Below are 20417 nucleotides of genomic sequence, written 5' to 3'. Positions count from 1 at the left end.
TCATGGTAATAAGGTAAACGAACAACAGGGGGGTCCGCAAAACGAGACATCCCCTCGCAACATGTATGGAGCGCCAAATTAACATAAACTCAAATAATTGAAGATATCTTCAATTATTTGAAGATATCATCAACTCATTTGATGAGCGCAACAATTTAATTAAAGATCTCTTCAAATAATTAATGTCATCTTCAATTCTGAATTATTGCGCGCATTAAATGAATTGATGATAGCATTAATTCTTCTGCTGAATTGATGCGCGCAACAATTGAATTAATGATCTCTTCAAATGAATTAATGATATCAACAATTGAATTGATGCGCGCTACAATTCAATTGAAGAGAGCAATAATTGATATAATGCGCGCATTAAATCAATTGATGAGAGCAATAATTGAATTGATGCGCGCATTAATTCATTTGATGAGAGCAATAATGGATTTAATGCGCGCATTAATTCAATTATTGCTCTCTTCAATTGAATTAATGATATCTTTAATTCATTTGAAGAGAGCAATAATTCTTTTAGAGAGATCAACTAAATAATTAAAGATATATTCAATTCAACATATCCACAATTGAATTAATGATCTCTTTAATTGAATTGTTGCTCTCTTTAAAAGAATTGATGCGCGCATTAATTCCTTATACAAAAGCATTGTAAATAATTAAAGATATCTTCAATTGAATTAAAGAGATCATCAAATTATTTAAACCGAGCTCTAAATCAATTATTGTGAGCAATATTTCTACGAAATTAATGCTCTCATCAATTGAATTGAAGAGAGCAATATTTGAATTAATGCGCGCATTAAATCAATTATTGCTCTCATTAATTCAATTGATGCGCGCATTAATTCAATTGATGAGAGCAATAATTGAATTGAAGCGCGCATTAATTCATTTGATGAGAGCAATAATTTATCTAATGCGCGCATTAATTCAATTAAAGAGAGCAATAATTGAATTGAAGATATCTTCAAATAATTGAAGATATCTTCAATTATTTGAGTTTATGTTAATTTGGCGCTCCATAAACATGACATATTTCAAAAGTGCTTCCTGAGACCTTGTCCCTTACTGTTAAAACCAACAACAACCAAGATTTCTACATTTGGTAGAAACTTGACTCAGAGCCATATGTATCAAAGGTGCTTCTAGAAATTTCCCTTTCAGGGACCATGACCTTTTACACCTGACCTTTAACACCAACATAACTAAATATAAACCTTTATTTGAAAGAGGTTTCATTCCCTACATCAGTATTCCAGACCCGAATATTATCAACTGGGTGTTTGACGATTACAGAACATCAGTATTCCAGACCCGATCCGAATATTATCAACTGGGTGTTTTGACGATTACAGAACATCAGTATTCCAGACCCGATCCGAATATTATCAACTGGGTGTTTTGACGGTTACACAACATCAGTATTCCAGACCCGGATATTACCCACTCGGTGTTTTGACGGTTACAGAACATCAGTATTCCAGACCCGGATATTACCCACTCGGTGTTTTGACGGTTACAGAACACCCGGATATTACCTGCTAGGTGTTTTGACGGTTACAGAACATCAGTATTCCAGACCCGGATATTACCTACTCGGTGTTTTGACGGTTATAGAACAGGGATCATTGAACTAAGTCATGACAATAGCATTAATACGATATACTACCAAGAATATGTTGTTGTTTTTACTCGAAAATATTAAATCTAATCGTGTTGTTGATCTTGGTTATGAAGAAGCTTTTCAGGTAGGTCGGCGTGGCAGATGTGATGCTTTTCATTACGCCATTGCAGATAACAACCGTAGTGGATCAACCGTTCATCTTCTTCATCTTGAAGACCGAAAAAAATTGAGAATAGATTTCAATCGGGGGAATTTCGGATTAGGTATTCCTTTGAAAATCATACTTCAGGCTTTGCTTATCAAGATAGGTATTATATATAAAGGCAGGAGAAATGGGAACAGTTTGATCGAGCTTGGTAAAAGCGTCAGCGTGAAACACGTAAAAATGCCAAACGGAAGATTTATTATTCTTGACTCCTAGAAGCAAGGTCTTTTTATTTGATAATTCATTGCTTTTGTATATTAATAGAACTTTCTTATCACTGCAAAGTAGAAATTTCTTACGACAATGAACTGCATTGCAGTCGATTGAAAATATAAGAATCATTGTAAACACAAGTATTTTGGCATTATTCAGTAGTCTAGCATTTAGGGTAGAGCATGTATAGCTTTGTTCAGTACCAATAAAATATGTGTCAGAGTGACCTAACTAATGGTACAATATAATGCCGACCATAAAACATCTTATACAATCAGGGATAATCTACGTACATGTGTACAATCAGTGATAATCTACGTACATGTGTACAATCAGTGATAATCTACGTACATGTATATGTATATGTACTAGTGCAATGTATACACACACACATGTATATATACATATATATAAAAACACTGAAAAGGCCACGACACTGTTGGTTATTTAAAACTCAAATTTTCGACGCAACCCGCGTCTTTATCAAGAGACATAAATTACATAAACAAATAACACACAAAAACGACAAGTATCGATAAACTACATTGGTGAGAAGAGTGATACACTGTTGTACTGAGTGATAAAAATGGTGGTGGTTACGTTGTAAAGCGTGTTTACTGACTATGGTTTAGAGAGTTTGTACCATGGTCGGGTCGGGATGAAAATAAAATTATTCTTGAAAAATTACAAAAATCAGAAAAATTTAGAGGGAAATCTTACAAAACAATGTGATTATGGAATAAAATGGTGGGAAGATAATGATATGGAGTGATTAAGTTCAAAACAATATTAGGTAGTCCGTACCATTGATGATTCGGATATGGTGAACAGCGAAAAATAATGATTGCCAGAAGAACACGATTAAACAACAAACAAAGTCAATCAAAGGACACTGATCTAGCATTAAAATCAACAATCGAATAGGTGAATGGGAGAGAAGTCTAAGGAAAAAGATTCAATAATATTTTTATTTTTCAAGGTAATATATTGTTCAAGGTCAGACAAATTGAAGCCGCATTCTAGAAATTCTGATATCCCAACATAAAGAGCTATGCGAATCTGAATTTATGTTGATTTAGAATAATGTTTTACCATAGTTTAGAGGTCTTAAGATGATATATTAATAAAATACTAGTCTTCAAGGTCAATACATTTTTTCCTTATTATCATCCCCCCTTTTTTTATTTTAAAATTTTAAAAATGAGAGAGAGAGAGAGAGAGAGAGAGAGAGAGAGAAAGAGCTATAAAATTTCATAATTGTAATGATTTCTTATGATGTTCTAACATAATTAGGAAGTATTGAAGGTCAAACAACAATCGCAATCCTGGGAATCCTCGCTATGGCTAAACAAGGAACTCAACAGTGTCGTGGCCTTTTCAGTGCTTTTATAAATTTCTTTACTGGCCTTGCATCTTCTCAGATCCGACACTTTAAGAAAGTAGGGTGTTGTTGGGTTTTTGTGCTTTTGTATATATATATATATATATATATATATATATATATATATATATATATATATATATACATATAAAGCACTAGAATGACCAACGACATGAACAATTGGAATTGTCAAATTTTCGGGACAACCTGTCCCTTCGTCAGGACGTGAAAGGATTACATTATGGAGAATACGCAAATATAATTAACAATAAGCACTAAAGCCACACTACAAAACTAGCTAAACACTTTTCCAGCGGATTACATGTTGCAGGCTTTGTTATTAACTCAAAAAAGAATAACAACCAGGGTGTCTGGTCACCGTGGTATATATATATAAGAAAGTGTTATAGGTCGGATCAGAAACAGTTACTAGTAGTATATTGGTATATGAAGCGTTCGGATGCGACACTGTATATCATTCAGATTGCGTTTTCAAATATCTTTGTGTAATTCAAGAAGCAAAGGGGTTTGAAAAGGTGTGTATTGTTTAAGTGGTTCTATAATTACCCCTCGGTAGTATCATTTGATAACAGAGAGGAGTTCAAACAGTCTTGACAACAATCTAATAAAACTACTTTCGATTTTACACTTTCTCAGTGTAACATTGTGCAAGAAAAACAAAAGGAGCGCATGCTGCTAGCTTCAGCCTCGTCATATTTTATATGGGGACTCAGTGATTCTAAAGGGGATTCGCTTCATGGCCAGGAGGCCGGGGGTTTAAGCCCCTTTGGCCGCGTTAAATTCCCATTAACACCCAAAAGTGAGAGTTACGGGTCATTCGGATGATATTTTTTAAAAATCCCGAGATCCTGTGTCGCGGCATTCGTTGGCACGATTGGAAAAAGAAAACACCAAGCGCTTTACGTGGGCTATAGCACTGGTGAAGTCTCAATACGAGTAAAAAATAGTACTTGTAGGGACGTAAAAACAAATTAAACAAAGAAAAACAATTAGTACACATATACACAGTTTTATGCAGTGTAACGACAGACACTGGATAAATGTATAACTAACAAATTCAAATTTACCTCCGACCTCCATCTAAAGTCCATTAAGCTATGGGGATCAGCGTTAATGTCCGGTTCCTGTAAGGTTTGGTGTGTGACCCTCCTCTCCCATTCATACACATGTTCTGCTATACAACAGAATATCGTAATATTGACAACATCCCCACGTATGCCAGAATTCTGCATTCCTCACGCTTTATTATCTAATCTATTAGCCTTTCAAATGCTCACTTTTAATAAAGCGCCATGGAAACTAATTTTTATTTTTTTCACAGATCAGCGCAATTTAATGCAATCCGGCGCAGTAGATGCTGATTCTACGCCATTATGGATGTTCAGCTGTCAAAATCACGAGAATACAAAGCATAGGTGAGCACTCTGCAGGTTTCCGCCAGCCCTTATCATTAATTAACGACCCCCTGTTCGACTACTTGTATCCTTCAGGTACAACGAATAAAGCACAGGGTTATCATAAATCTCTCCGAAGGACGACGAAACACAGAACATACAACGGTTTTCTCTTTCAGAATTTGAGCATCTCTTTAGAAAAAAGTTTTCACTCCAATCGAAAAACAAATATACATGGAAACAAAGTCGGTCAAACATGCGTGAAATGACGATAAAATTCAACTGCAATGAGTCAGGAAACTAAGATTTGACAAGATTAACTTATCAAGCCTCCCTGATTTATTGTCCAAAGTCTAGAGAAAAATCTCAGCTCCCTCAGTCAGTTCGAACATACGCGGATTTCTTGTAATTTATAATCTTAATTTTTTTACATGGCTCCAGTTTTTGCATAGCTTTATTTGTAGACACAATATATAACACACCGGAGAACATATGGTCGAGTACCCATCATGCCGAGAGTTAAGAATGTAAACATTTACCAACTGTTACAGTGTATGTATATTACCTTAAACATCATTTCTGATTAGCACGATTTGCAAAATAACTATCTAAGAACACACACCCCCTCCCTTCCTCACACACACACACACACAAATAATTGTTTTACGTTCCGTCGAGAATTTTTCACTCGTAAGTACCATAAGCGATATGCTTAGCGCTCAGGGCCGTAGCAGTGAGGGTTCTGTAACAACGTGCAAACGCCTGCCGCGACACAGGATCTAATGTGCTTAAAATGTTTCACAAAAAAATCACAGATCATTTTAAAGAGTTTATTATTTGTTTTGTAAACAAAGATTGTGGTATGTTATTGTTTACGAAGTTTTCCAAAGAAATGAATATCGATCTAAGTTTATTATATCTATCACATTACAAGTATTCTTTAGGTAAAATTTGTCATCTAAAAGCTAAGGTGACTGTGCAAAAATAGGATGCTTTATAAAAAGACCAGAGTCTTTGTTTACATACCACAGAGTTAAGGCTAAAATATTGCTCTTATCCTTGCATTCAGAAGGTCAAAATTTTGGCTGTCAACATTAGATGAGTTATCTTTTTAAAGTTTAAAATAAAAAATAAAAAAAAACTTTTTTCTTCAAAAAACATGAACCAATCCCTATGTTAACATCTTAGGTTTGATGTGGTCATGGCACGAGTGGGGCTCGAATTCACGACCTCCCGGTTACGAAGCGAACGCTTCGCCACTGAGCTACCAATTAATTTCATAAATTAAAAGATTGAAAAAGAAAATAAACTCAAGTTGGAGAAACACCCGTGTATTAATCACAAAAATATACCTCTTGCGTGCAATGAAATGAATACTGTAAAGACTCTTAAAAGAATGCATAGATCTCGAGGTCTGATTTCAAATTGCACCTATTAGCTTTAATTGATTTTCACGCATAGATTCTCGTAAGGAATTGAAACCAGGAACAGAGAAAGAAGTTCATGCTACACACACTCAAGGCTAACGATTTGTATAAAAAGCTCATTCATCTCAATTTTGAAATGAGTGTGACTGTTGTATCGTGGTCTCGCTTTTCACATATAGCATGTTATGGATATCAAAATCTAACCTCAAAAATAGCTATCATGGATAGTACTTCGTTTTGGTCAATTAGTTTTGCTTAAGTCAAAATATGTATGCCACGCTAAAATTTTACTGCACCAAACATTCCAATAAGACTATATCAAAATAGTGTATAGGGGCCGACTGTTAATGCGCATTTGGTATTGGATGCATTTTATCTTGACCAGTAATATTAAAGTATGCGAGAGAAAACTAACAAGAAAGTATCAACTACCAATCCTTCCTCCTTAGAGGTAGATGAAATGGACCAAGAGATCTGAACCACAATCACAAAGTGTAGTATGTAAGGAAAAGCAGGATATAGGCGCACTTACACCTGTTTCTACTACTTTCACCCTTCTACGGTATTGTAGAAATCACTAGGTACCTAACTGAGCGCCTTAGAAATTTCCTTCTTTTCTTTAAGTCCAATTGGAAATGAATATACACTCAGCCAAATTTTCAGATTGCAGATTTTGTTTTACACCCTGTCAGTAAATCCAAGATGCAATATACAATAGTATTATAGATCGCTGCTTCAGCGTGTTGTCAGTGAATATTTCTCTCGAGCAATTCGTGTTTTAGAAATCAGACTTTCGAAACACATAACCAATTCTTATCCGAGAAAAAGACATTCTCTTTAGCAAAATTGTTTCAACAATGTATTTTTATTTTTAACATCGAAAAAGATGGATGGAGGAAGAAACACACTCACCCTTCTTAATCGCCGCCTGGGCAAAGTTTGAAAATACACATCTCTTAGATACATGTCATACTCCATCATGACACACGTTTGTATTTATATCCCCCAGAAATAAAGTAAATTCGAAAGTCGAAATAAGTTTTTGGCATCGCCGAGAATGTCCGAGCTCCTACCAACACCGGCACGTCCAGCTTTATTAGGCTCAACAGCAGACGTGTCAAGTCGAGATACTCCGGAAAACCAGGGAATTAGCACCTTACGTCAGGAAGGGTAGGGGAATATACTTTCCTTGACATTTGATTACTGGTGAGTAAACAATGGAAGCAGGTCTAATTCATCGAGTAAGACCTCATGAAATTTCCCGCCATGTGGTCCATATCAGAAAATCAACCATACGAAAAATGCTCCATTCATTGTTTATTGCGATCATACAAATTCATTTCTTATGAGTGAAATTCAGACTACTTTTCAATGAAAAATGTATGGATTACAAGTTAGGGCGATAGGTGGTGTATTCAACATGTTCAAGGTATATATATATATATATATATATATATATATAGTATATCAACACATCAAAGGAAATACAGTAGAAAGGAAAGCTATAGAGGTGTATAAATACTTAGAGAGGCGTAAGAGTTGTGAATTCAAAGGGAAGAGATTTTAATTAATATGTAAGCTTCGACATTTAGCCTTTAACTCAACCGACCACGGAGTTGGCAACTTGTACCTGCAACAAGGCCGACAACAAGAAGGCGCGTGAAGCAGATAAATGGATTTTATATTACTGAATAAACGTTCTCAGTCGTCTCAAGAGTGCACATGAAGAATTAAGCATTGCAGCAGATAAGCAAAATATCTGAGAATCTTTGTTTTCTTAATCTATAAGATACTGGGGAAAGGTGCCAATTCTGTGATAAAGTTGATGCACTAAACATTCTTACGTCCATAAATAAATCAATGTCGGGAAATGAGGCAAAATATATATCATAGTAAGTATGTCAACATTTCACTGGTTAATCTATTTATATGTTTTTATCTGTTTATGAATTTACATATATATTTACTTCTCAGTCTTATAATGCAACAAATTAAGGTGGCTCATTGCACTAAGATTTTATTGAATGATTTTTTTCCGGAATTATAAAAAAGGCGTTTTGTTTGCAAATAAGAGATTTTAAAATCCAAACTTCGATTTTATTTGACGCATGATACAAATATCTAATAAAACCAGCGAATGTTATAAATTTTGAAATAAAAAATATCTATAAAATCATAACGTGTTTTTTTGGGGGAAGGGGGGTGCATTTTTTTTTTTAAATCTACGACTAAAATCTTCGAGAAACATGCCATTTGGAAAAAAAAAATATTAGACTAATATTTTCAAAAATCTCTAATCTTTTATTTGCAAACAAAACACCTTTTTTTATCATTTCGGGAAAAAAATCATATGATAAAACTGAGAGTTTGTATCACTCTTTCGATGGTGAAAATCATACTTCATACGAGGTGTTTCAACGAGACATGAAATATATTTAAGGAGGTACTCTACATCGTCATAATGGCTGACTTCCTTTTAAAAGATGGATGAAAGTATAAATATCAGCAATATTTGTCTATTCATTTAAAAAATTCTCGCCTAGCTAAGTAGATCAGTAGGTTAGCACGTCGACTGCTGAACTGTAGATTGCGTATTCGAGTCCCGCAGGGGTTTTACATTTTTCTCAGATTGCTTTCAACTAAAACTGCATTTTTTGACTAAATAAAGTAAATTTGAAAGTTTTCATTTTCAAAATATTGTTGTACATATCCTCCACTTTTCATCCATATCAAAATTCTCTGGTGTAACATACATCCTTAAGTTTCGAGATAAGAGCTCTTCTGTGTAGAAGGTGCATTTAGTAGAACTTTGATAGCCTACGTGGGACAGACTGTCACAGAGTGGACATACAGTCAGTGAGGAAGACGATAAAATATATTAAAATGGCTTTTGTTCAAATGTAGGAAATACAAAATATTATCGAAAGAAATGTTTTACTAAAATGGAAACATAAAAACAATGTCATATGTCATATTTGTAAGTAATATCCTGGGCATGATTAATCTCAGCTGAGGTTCGGCTATGCTAAATATTTGGACTGACGCCTTCGCCGAATCTCGGAGCAGTCCTTCATAATTCATGTCTGGAAATTTACTTTCAGCTTCGACCGGTTCTAGCAATTAATGTGCGCTTAGGTGACACTGCTGTTCGCTTCAAATAAGTTATTTGACTATTAAACCAAATCTGTATCACTATTAATGCTGTATTACTTACCGTATAAGTATGTAAATTCCATAAAATAAACCATCACTAATTTTCCCGTTCAAATGAAGACTTCTATGGCGCAATATTTTATCTCCCAAAATTGAAGAGTTCCTATAGTTTGTTTTTAAATTAGCAAAATGCAAGTAGGTATATAGAGATATAAAGTATCATTAACTAAATAAAGCAGACTATAGGAACTTTTCAATTTCAGGAGATAAAATATTGTGCAGTGGAAGTCTTCATTTGAACAGAAAATTTAGTGCCTATTATGATTTTTGGGATTTTTATACCTAGACGGTAAGTAATCTAGAATTAACAGTGATAGACAGTTAGTTTGATAGTCAAATCTCTTTTTTGAAGCGAACAGCAGTGTCATCAAAGTGCGCATTAATTGCTAGAACCGGTCGAAGCTGAAAGTAAATTTCCATACATGAATTATGAAGGACTGCTCCAAGATTCGGTGAAGGCGTCAGTCCAAATATTCAGCCGAGCCGAATCTCAACCGAGATTAGGGCATGATATGCACGAGCAACAAAATAACGTGATATAATAAGTACATGTATTTAATTACTCCCTGATTACTTATCACTTACTTAATTATACTTGTATCATTCGAATTCGGTTGATGAAATTCGATATGAGAAACTTCCTATTTGCCCTACTCCCCCATGTAAACAAGTTGTTTCGCGCCTTATTATAAACGAGAGTTCTCCAAAGGGAAATAACTCGGACGTATCTAGAAAGCGGCGTATTGATCCAATATTTAGAGATAGATGTATAATTACGTCAGTTTAGGTGACCATAAATGAAGGACAGACTCGTGTCGGAAATTTCTTTGATATGTCACAAAATATATTCATTGGTTCATAATTACTAATCTAACCTTTGAACTTCGATAATCTTCAACAGATGCATGAAGCCATTGTTGTATTCCAGCTATGACGTCATGTGGAATTGTCTTCTTCATACCCTCTTTATCGTCACACTTCTGCAGAGCAGCATGGAGGTCTGTCATCAAACTGGCGACATTAGGGATGGTGGACGGCAAGCTACGAGACCTAATATGGCTGGCATGAGGATTGTGAATACGTGAAGCTGGAAAATATTAGTTTTGTGAAATGTAACTTATACCAATCAACAGAAATTTTCATGGAGAAGTTATACAGCTTGTCGTTCTGAAATTTTTGAATTTCTTAATAAAATCTCCATTTTATAAATTCTTGGGTTTTTTTTAAACATACCTCCACGTCTATATGTAATATTTTGTATTGTTGGCTGCGTGTTGTATGCAGATTATCATAGTACAATAGTGCCTCTTCTTAGGCAAAATGTTTTAAGTAAAAGTTATACTGCAAGTAATTTATAACAATTCAAAATTGCTTAAACACTTCTTAAACACTGTTCATAGTAAAGTCAGCGACATGTCCCTAACACTGCTCATAGTAAAGTCAGCATCATGTCCCGAATACTGCTCACAACACTGCTCATAATAAAGTCAGCGACATGTCCCGAACACTGCTCACAACACTGCTCATAATAAAGTCAGCGACATGTCCCGAACACTGCTCACAACACTGCTCATAGCAAAGTCAGCGACATGTCCCGAACACTGCTCACAAACTGTTCATAGTAAAGTCAGCGACATGTCCCGAACACTGCTCACAGCATTGCTCATAGTAAAGTCAGCGACATGTCCCGAACACTGCTCACAGCATTGCTCATAGTAAAGTCAGCGACATGTCCGGAACACAGTTCACAGCATTGCTCATAGTAAAGTCAGCGACATGTCCAGCGACATATTCGGAACACAGCTCACAAAACTGCTCATAGTAAAATCAACGAAATGTCCCTAACACTGCTCACAACACTGTTCATAGTAAGGTAAGCATCATATCCCAAACACTGCTCATAAAGTCAGCATCATGTCCCGAATACTTCTCACAACACTGCTCATAGTAAAACTAGCGATATGTCCCTAATACTGCTCACAACACTGTCCTCGTAGTAAAGTCAGTGATATGTACCTAACACTGCTCATAGTAAAGTTAGCGATATGTCCCAAACACCACTCATAGTAAAACTAGCGACATGTCCCTAATACTGCTCACAACACTGTCGTAGTAAAATCAGCGACATGTACCTAACACTGCTCATAGTAAAGTTAGCGATATGTCCCAAACACCGCTCATAGTAAAGTCAGCGACATGTCCCAAACACCGCTCATAGTAAAGTCAGCGACATGTCCCTACTACTGCTCACAACACTGCTCATAGTAAAATCAGCGACATGTTCCGAATTCTGCTCACAATATTGCTCATAATAAAGTCAACGACATGTCCCGAATACTGCTTAAAACACTGTTCATAGTAAATTCAGCGACATATCCCGAACACTGCTCATAGTAAAGTCAGCGACATGTCCCGAACACTGCTCACAGCACTGTTCATAGTAAGGTAAGCAGCATGTCCCAAATACTGCTCACAACACTGCTCATAGTAAAATCAGCATCATGTCCCGAATACTTCTCACAACACTGCTCATAGTAAAACTAGCGACATGTCCCTAATACTGCTCACAACACTGCTCATAGTAAAGTCAGCGACATGTACCTAACACTGCTCATAGTAAAGTTAGCGACATGTCCCAAACACCGCTCATAGTAAAGTTAGCGATATGTCCCAAACACCGCTCATAGTAAAGTCAGCGATATGTCCCAAAAACCGCTCATAGTAAAGTCAGCGACATGTCCCTAACACTGCTCACAACACTGCTCATAGTAAAGTCAGCGACATGTCCCGAACACTGCTCACAACACTGTTCATAGTAAAGTCAGCATCATGTCCCGAACACTGTGCAGACAATGTTCATAAAGAAATCAGTAACATTTATAATATTTATTTCTCAAATAGCAAGGTTTTTCACGAACACTACGTCTGGTAGAGTCAGCGACATTTTGCGACATCTTAATCTGTTGAAGTAAGCAGTATTTCGCGACCATTCTTCTTATTAGTACTATTCCTGGTAAGTCTTGGTATTTCGCGACACTCCTCCAAACACAGCTTATTAATGTCTCTCTCTCTCTCTCTCTCTCTCTCTCTCTCTCTTTCTTTCTCTCTCTCTCTCTCTCTCTCTCTCTCTCTCTCTCTCTCTCTCTCTCTCTCTCTCTCTCTCTCTCATACATACACACTACACAGGTACATGAGTTCGATTCATAATGCCTGGTAAAACAGTGTCTTGGAGAAATGTTGATTTTAACATAGCTGACTTTACCCGAAGCAATATTGCCAGTTGTGATTGACTTTATATTGTCTTGGAGAAAGGTCATGCACCGAATTATGCCTCCGACCCTTTGGGAGAAATGTCGTTAAATGCCGCTGGATTTACAAGCAGTGATTTGAGAGAGAGCTCGTCCGATGTAGCCGACTTTACAAGGAGCAGTTTTTGGAAAATGTCGTAAAATGCTGCTGACTTTACAACATAAATAAGCATTCTTCGGTTGAGATGTCGCCAAATCACGGTGGCGAATCACGTGACTTTGGCATGACCTATTATCTGGAAAAATGACGACAAAAGTCAATACATGGGAAAATTCAAACGAATAAGTAACGCCTTTATCAAAAAGGAATTGTCACATAACTTATATCAATGTTTGAAGGATTTTATTAGGAACAAATCTATACTAAAATGGTAGCACTACGTGCGATAGAAGCAGAGAACATTGACACAGTTTTTTGTTTTCAGTCAAAAACTTTCCGACCGCCAAAACTATGGCAATGTTCTTCAAATGTAGATATAAGTGATGTGACAATTCGTTATTGATGTTACTTATTCGTTTGAATTCTTTCGTCGTCATTTTCCGGGTACATATGTTATAGGTCACGTTCCAAAGTCACGTGATTCGCTATTGTGCAAGTGTCACGGATTTTAAACGAAGCACTGTTTGTCATGTACGGAAGCCCATTTAGGACCTATCAAAAATATTTTTGAATTTGAAAAAACGAATTCCAAAATTCGTTATTACAGATTTAATTTGTTATTTCAAACTTTTAAATTCGTTATAACGGATTAAATTTGTTATAACAAATTTGTTAAATTTGTTACAACAAATTTCAAAATTTATATTAACGAATTAAATTTGAAAACACGAATTTTAGAAATGGTTATATCAAATTGTCAAATTCGATATAACGATTTATAAAATCGTTAATATCAAATTAGTAAATAATTCCGTTTCGTGATAACGAATTGCAAAATTAGTAAGAATATATTAAATAATTTGAAATTAAAGATTATCGGATTTTGATTCATTAAAACAAATTAATACAATTTGTTACAATGAGTAGTTAATAAAACGTAGTTGGATGAAGATGTCGCAAGATCAGACACCTGATCCCACCTCTGGTATATTCAGGGGTCCGTGTTTGCTCAACTCTTAATTTTGTATTTTTTATAGGAGTTATGAGATTGTTCGTAATTTTCACCTTTTCATCAGTACAAGTTTTTAAAAATTTGTTGTAACGAATTATGCAATTTGATAAAACGAATTTCGGAATTCGTTATTTCAAATTGAATTCGTTATTTCAAATTTTGAAATCCGTTATTACGAAGTTTATAAATTCATTATAACGAATTTAATCCGTTAAAACGAATTTTGATATTTGAAATAACGAATTAAAATCGAAATAACGAATTCTGAAATTCGTTATTTCAAATTAGAAATATATTTTTGATAGGTCCTAAATGGGCTTCCGTAGTCATGTAAATGCCTCTGACTCCACAAGGTGAGGAGCAGTGTTGGTAGTAATGTCGCTAGGCCCCTCTGATATTATTTAGAAGTAACGCCGCTGTTGTCACAGTAAGCGGTATTTGGGAGTAATGTCGAGTAATAATGCTTGAAACAATCGTTTTCTGTGTCTTGACTAGAAACAGTATTTGGGAGAATCGTCACTAAACGCCATTGACTTCGTCAGAAGCAGTGTCTTTGAGAAATGTTTTTAAATTTCGTTGACGTCACCAGAAGCTTCTGGCAAAAGAACCTTACAAGGATTATGTTATAAAGAGATTAAAGTGAAGCTGCATGCATTGTGTGTAGGTCTGCGTGCTTTTGATCATAAATGACATCTACCATTGAGGACACTGTCTAGCTGTAGAAGAGCCTCAGACAAAATGTCGCTGGCATCTTTAGAGTGGGTCGCCATGGAAAGAAATCTAGCCAACCGAGACCCTGAAAAAGACATGTCGACATTGAGGTGAATGTAATGTATGGGCTTAGTTTGATCATCAACTATAGTAGCTAGAGTTGAACCATAGTACGATTTACCTGCCTTTGGTCGAAACCGGAAGGTGTTACTGCGCATGTCTGGTCTACCAAACAGCAACCTATGCTTACAGAATGGATAAACTTTAGGAACCAGACGTGCGCACTGAATGTCTGGAAGCAAGCTAGGCATGCGCAATTAAGTTTCGGAAGTCAACTAGACATCTACTATGGTTGATGGTCGAACTAGGCCAATTGAATACCCAACAGATAGAATGGAAACTTTCCAACTTGAGTTGTGCATTAGAGCTTAAAAGTCGTTATTCGGGGATTTTCGTTGTTCCCAAAATGTTAAAAGATAGAAATACATAGGTTGAATAACATTGTTAGGGCACACAGACATTCACAGGATTCTGAAGTTTTATCAATTAAATAAAAATAAAAATCGGGGGGGGGGGGGGGGGGGGGGAGGCGGGGGATCCAATCCGGAAAAAATATCCACCGTCTTCTGATAATTTTTTTCCGGATTGGATTTGTTTTACCGGATTTTTATTTTTATTTAATTGATAAAACTTCAGAGTCCTGTGATTAATTGTACTAAGTCCACTGTTATTGTTTAAATCAAGCCACATTTCCTCGAAAAGTCTGTTGTCGTTTGTTTCCGGGTGCCAAAATCAATCATCTCCAATAAAATAAAACTCAAACAAGAGGCTCATGGGCCACATCGCTCAAATGAATCACCTTGGCCCACATTTAAAGATTTTTCCTATATATTCGTATGTAAAACTTTGATCTCTTTGTGACCCAACTTACCCCCGGGGGCCATGATTTTAACAAACTTGAATCTGCACTATGTCAGGAAGCTTTCATATAAATGTAAACCTTTCTGGTCCCGTGGTTCTTAATAAGAAGATTTTTAAAGATTTCCCCCAAATATTTGTGTTTAAAACTTAGATCCCCTATTGTGGTCCCAACCTACATCCGGGGGGGGGGGGGGGGGGGGGGGGGGGGGACTTGATTTTAACAAACTTGAATCTGCACCATCTGAGGAAGCTTTCGTGTAAATGTAAACTTCTCTGGCCCAATGATTTGCACAAACTTGGATCTAATCAGGAAGCTTTAATGAAAATTTCCAGTTTTCTGGCCTAGTGGTTCTTGAGAACACTTTAAAAGATTTTCCCTATATATTTGCATATAAAAATTTGATCCCTATTGTGGTCCTAACCTAACCCCGGGGATATTGCAATCTGAACTATGTCAGGAAGCTTTCGTGTAAATTTCAGCTCTTGAGAAGATTTTTAAAAGACCCCACTCTTTTTTTAAGCATTTTTGTGATTATCTCCCCTATGAAGGGGGCATGGTCCTTCATTTGAAGAATTTGAATCCAAGGATGATTTGTACCAAGTTTGGTTGAAATTGGCCTTGTGGTTCTGGAGAAGAAGTCGAAAGTATGAAAAGTTTACAGACAGACGACGGACAACGGGTGATCAGAAAATTCCACTTGAGTTTTCAGCTCAGATGAGCTAAATGTACCTGGATCTCGCATATTGAAACAAAACTTAAATTTCAATAAAATAAATTGTACAAATGAACTTGGTATTATTCATATTCTTAAATTTGTTAACATGTTCAAAATATTGTTCTCTTAGCGAGTTATTGTTGTTAGAAAGAAGCATAATTGTAAGAATAGAATTATATCAAATTATATTATTTGTAGATAATATTACACAACATTAATGGCATTTTCAACTTAAAATTTGCGTCCAAAGTAATCCTTTATTGTGCTGCAGCTTGTTTTGACATGAAACTTGATAGACTCTCTCTGCAAATCATTTATGAAAAGCTGATTTAATGACACCTCCTATTTTAAAAAGATGGCTCTCTAAGACAGAAATATCTCTTTCACTTAGAGAGATATCTCTTTTACATTAGAAACATATCTTTTACTCAGAGAGATATCTTTTACTTTGAGAGATATATCACCTAGAGAAATATCTCTTTAAGTTATAAAGATATCTCTTTAACTTGAAGTATATAAGAATTTGCACGAAATATATCTTTAAAAACAAAAGATACATGTATATCTTTTCAAGTGTCTAAAAGAGATATCTTTCAATCAAAAAGAGACATCTTTCTAGGTTTTAAAAAGAGAAATTCTCTCTTTCTCTCAATCTAGTACATTTGTATTTTAATTCTGGTCGAATGCTCCTCAAAGCGTCATATGAACGCATGTTAAAATTGACACTATATCATTAGTCAGAGAGGCAGTTACTGTTAATTTTAAATTATGGTGATTCAAAATGGATCATGCTGAAGTACAATTTGATGCATCTACAGGCACATTTGAAGCCCCTGCAATATTCATAAATATATTCAAGTACAAAAGATAATTTCTTTCTTTTTGAATATATGCTTAATTTCCCTTTTTAACAAGGGGTATGGGAGATAACAATACATGTGTATGAAATATATCTAAATGTAAGTTTCTATCAGTTCCTAAAACTATCAAAGGAATTCAATTTCTGATCATGTACATTGTTATACAACTCACTGGCTCAGCCTAGCGGCAACTGGTTAGTGCCGTCCCCACGACCTCTTCAAACTTTCCCGACACTTTTTGCATTAATTAGTAAATTACGTCACATAAATAGCAAAGGTCATGTATTGGAGACATCAATGTAGTAGGGAAAAAATAATTTTTTTTTTACCTTTCAGAGATATCTCTGTGACAATCTGTAAGAGATATGTTTGGTTTTTTATTTTATTTTTGAGATATCTCTCTTTTACAACTATTAAAGAGACATCTCCTTACGTTTGAGAGATACCTTACTTCATTAAAGAGATATCTCCTTACACTTCAGAGATACCTTACTTCATTAAAGATATATCTCCTTATGCTTGAGAGATACCTTACTTCATTAAAGAGACGTCTCCTTACGCTTGAGAGATACCTTACTTCATTAAAGAGATATCTCCTTACACTTCAGAGATACCTTACTTCATTAAAGAGACATCTCTCTAAGATCAAAAGATATGTCTCCTCCCCCCCCCCTTTTTTTTAAAATAAATAGTAAAACGGCTTGCCAAAATTATTTGGTGTGAAATGTTTATAAGAAACTATCATTAATTAAAACATTGACACCAAAACGTTTGGAGTGTAAATATATCATTATCTGGTACGTATATCATTATATAGCACAAGTGGATAAAATGTTCATACAAAAAATGCGGAACAAGAGGCTCACAGACCTTAACGGTCACCTGAGTACTATAGCCCATTCATAGCTCCTGTTAGGGAGTCTCAAATGTGCATTAAGCCTCGGTTTGTGCACAGCTTTGTGATCTTTCTAAATATGCATACAATTCCCATTCAATTACAACAGAAGGACATATGAAGTTTGAAGCATTTAAATCAGCCCTTATTAAATTGCGCCCCCCCCCCCTCCGAAATATTTGTAATTTTGGTAGACAGCTGTATCCTCTCCTCTAAGTGTATTCATCTTTCATTGAACACCAGAAGAGAAAAAGAATATTTAAGCATTATATACTCTACTTCCAGTATAAAAGTGTATAAACCTCCATTCTCTTATTCCCGTGGGGATCCGGGTTAGAATAGGTCCTCAGTACCCCTTGCTTGTCGTAAGAGGCAACTAAATTATGGGGCAGTCCTGCGGATGAGATCGTAAAAACCGAGGCCCCGTGTCACAGCAGGTGTGGCGCGATAAAGATCCCTCCCTGCTCAAAGGCCGTAAGTGCCGAGCATAGGCCTAAATTTTGCAGCCCTTCACAAGAAATGGTGACGTCTCCATATGAGTGAAAAATTCTTGAGTGAGGCGTTAAGCAATATACAATCAAAAATATTTACAGTTCCATTTAAAAGTAAATCAAAATAGAAGTTTGTACACGGATTGTTCCCGGGCTGCGTTCAAGATCGTAGCGGCTACGTATGTCTCGGTAGCTCTACGATCTTGAACGATGTGCTAGGCTATTTAATACAGTGCGTTCAATAGACCTAGATATCTAGCCTAGCAGCTAGACTAGCCGCTACGATCTTGAACGCAGCTCCGGTAACTACACGGACAGTCACGATAAACGCAGGGGAGAAAGACCGTGATAATCCGTGGGCATCCGCGTATCTCCGATCTTGAACGCGGCCCAGGGCTACGTAGGAATAACAAGCGTTAATTCATATAGTGCGTTCAATAGACCTAGATTTCTAGCCTAGCAGCTAGGCGTTCAATAGACCTAGATATCTAGCCTAACAGCTAGGCGTTCAATAGACCTAGATATCTAGGCTAGCTGCTACGATCTAGAACGCAGCCCTGGATGACACTGGCATTACGACGTCACAGAAACCAAAGACGCCGGGTCACCCCGGATGACTAGAATTTTGCATCCGGTGTTGATCGTCTCCTGATCCGTGAATGTGTGAAAGGGGCTTAAGGGACAGGCCTGCCTTGAAGGACTTCTAAACCAAATTCATGTCAAAATCAGTGCTTAAATGGGGAAAATGATGTTTACGCCAACTTCGAAGGTTAATTTCAACATTGTAGATAATAAGTTATAGGTTCAAAATGAAAAATTCATATTTATATGTACGACAGAAAATGACTTTAAAAAACTTGATATAAGTAATAATAACAATGTGACTTTTTCCGGAAAATTTTTCTCCCCTACAGGTCTGTTTTACTCTAAATTGATCCTTTACCCGAGAAATCTGCATAAAATTCAAATGTCTGAAAGATTATGTGTGGATCACAGAGAAATTAACAACAACCCGAGTCACTTTGAATATATACATGCATATATGATGATTTGACATATTTTAAAAGATTAACTATTTCTTAGAAGTTCTTAAAGATATTTTATTCCTTTACACTGCTTTCCAGACATTTCCCAAGGACCACGGTTGTAATAAAATTCAAATTATAAAAATGTTGTTTATTTTTAACGGAAAGTTTCCCTGCTTACTGGCGTAGTTTAAACTATGGACCCCTACTCTATGCTTTCTCATTCCACTCCCAATGTCCCATTCTGATCCCTGGGACCACATGTGAACACAAGGGTCTCCACTAAATGAGGGTATTTGTACAAGAATTCATAATTTCCCAACTTTTCTTTCACAAAATTTCAGATATTTTGAAATTTTTAACCATTACTGTGGTCCTAAAATTTTTTTAGTTCATTTTTCTAATATTTAGACAAACTCGAGTTGATGTTGAAATAGATGTAAAGGAAAATGTAGGTCAAACTTAATGATTAGGTTATAAATTTCAATTTACAAATATATGCACTAATAAAAGAAAGAGGTAGAATGGTATGTCCACGGACCACAATAATTCTGGAATTGGACACGAATGTAAATTTTCTCAAAGTCTGTTAACAGGATAATTATGTCTACGCTATTAGTAATAATCTCATAATAACCGTAACCAATACTTACGCTATTTTACACAGTTTTTATTCCTACAAATAAATGATAAAGCGGCCTAGAAAATGGTGTATTCAGAAAAAAACATACTTTGATAAACAATATTTTATTCGTAGATTAGTGATTATTCCCCAAGCAGGGGCCTTCCACGGGGTGTTACAAATTTTTGACAGGATAAGAAAAGATAAGTTGAAATACCGTTCATTTTCGAAACCATTATACCATTCGAAGGGGCGTCAGAGGGAGG

General features: G+C 35.8%; 1 protein-coding gene across 5 annotated transcripts in view; it reads right to left on the bottom strand.

Annotated features, from left to right (window-relative positions):
- LOC125683208 (liprin-beta-1-like) overlaps positions 1–14700 on the bottom strand; it is a 77261-nt gene extending 62561 nt beyond the window's left edge. The window contains exons 1-2 of one of the 5 annotated variants that reach the window (XM_048924087.2): positions 14608–14700; positions 10366–10577 (exon numbers count right to left, since the gene is read on the bottom strand). In XM_048924087.2, the coding sequence (XP_048780044.2) occupies positions 10366–10577; positions 14608–14680 (285 nt within the window). In that variant the 5' untranslated portion in view covers positions 14681–14700. Of the gene's footprint in view, positions 1–4523; positions 5219–7189; positions 7408–10365; positions 10578–14607 lie in introns of those variants that run through there. The other 4 variants (XM_048924089.2, XM_048924088.2, XM_056140826.1 and 1 more) reach the window with 4 other exon arrangements.
- Between the last annotated feature and the right edge of the window lie 5717 nt (positions 14701–20417).

This window comes from Ostrea edulis, chromosome 6 (genome assembly GCF_947568905.1).
Source record: "Ostrea edulis chromosome 6, xbOstEdul1.1, whole genome shotgun sequence".
Taxonomy (NCBI): Eukaryota; Metazoa; Mollusca; class Bivalvia; order Ostreida; family Ostreidae; genus Ostrea; species Ostrea edulis.
The sequence above is the reverse complement of the archived record's forward strand: the minus strand, read 5'-3'. Positions and strand labels throughout refer to the sequence as shown.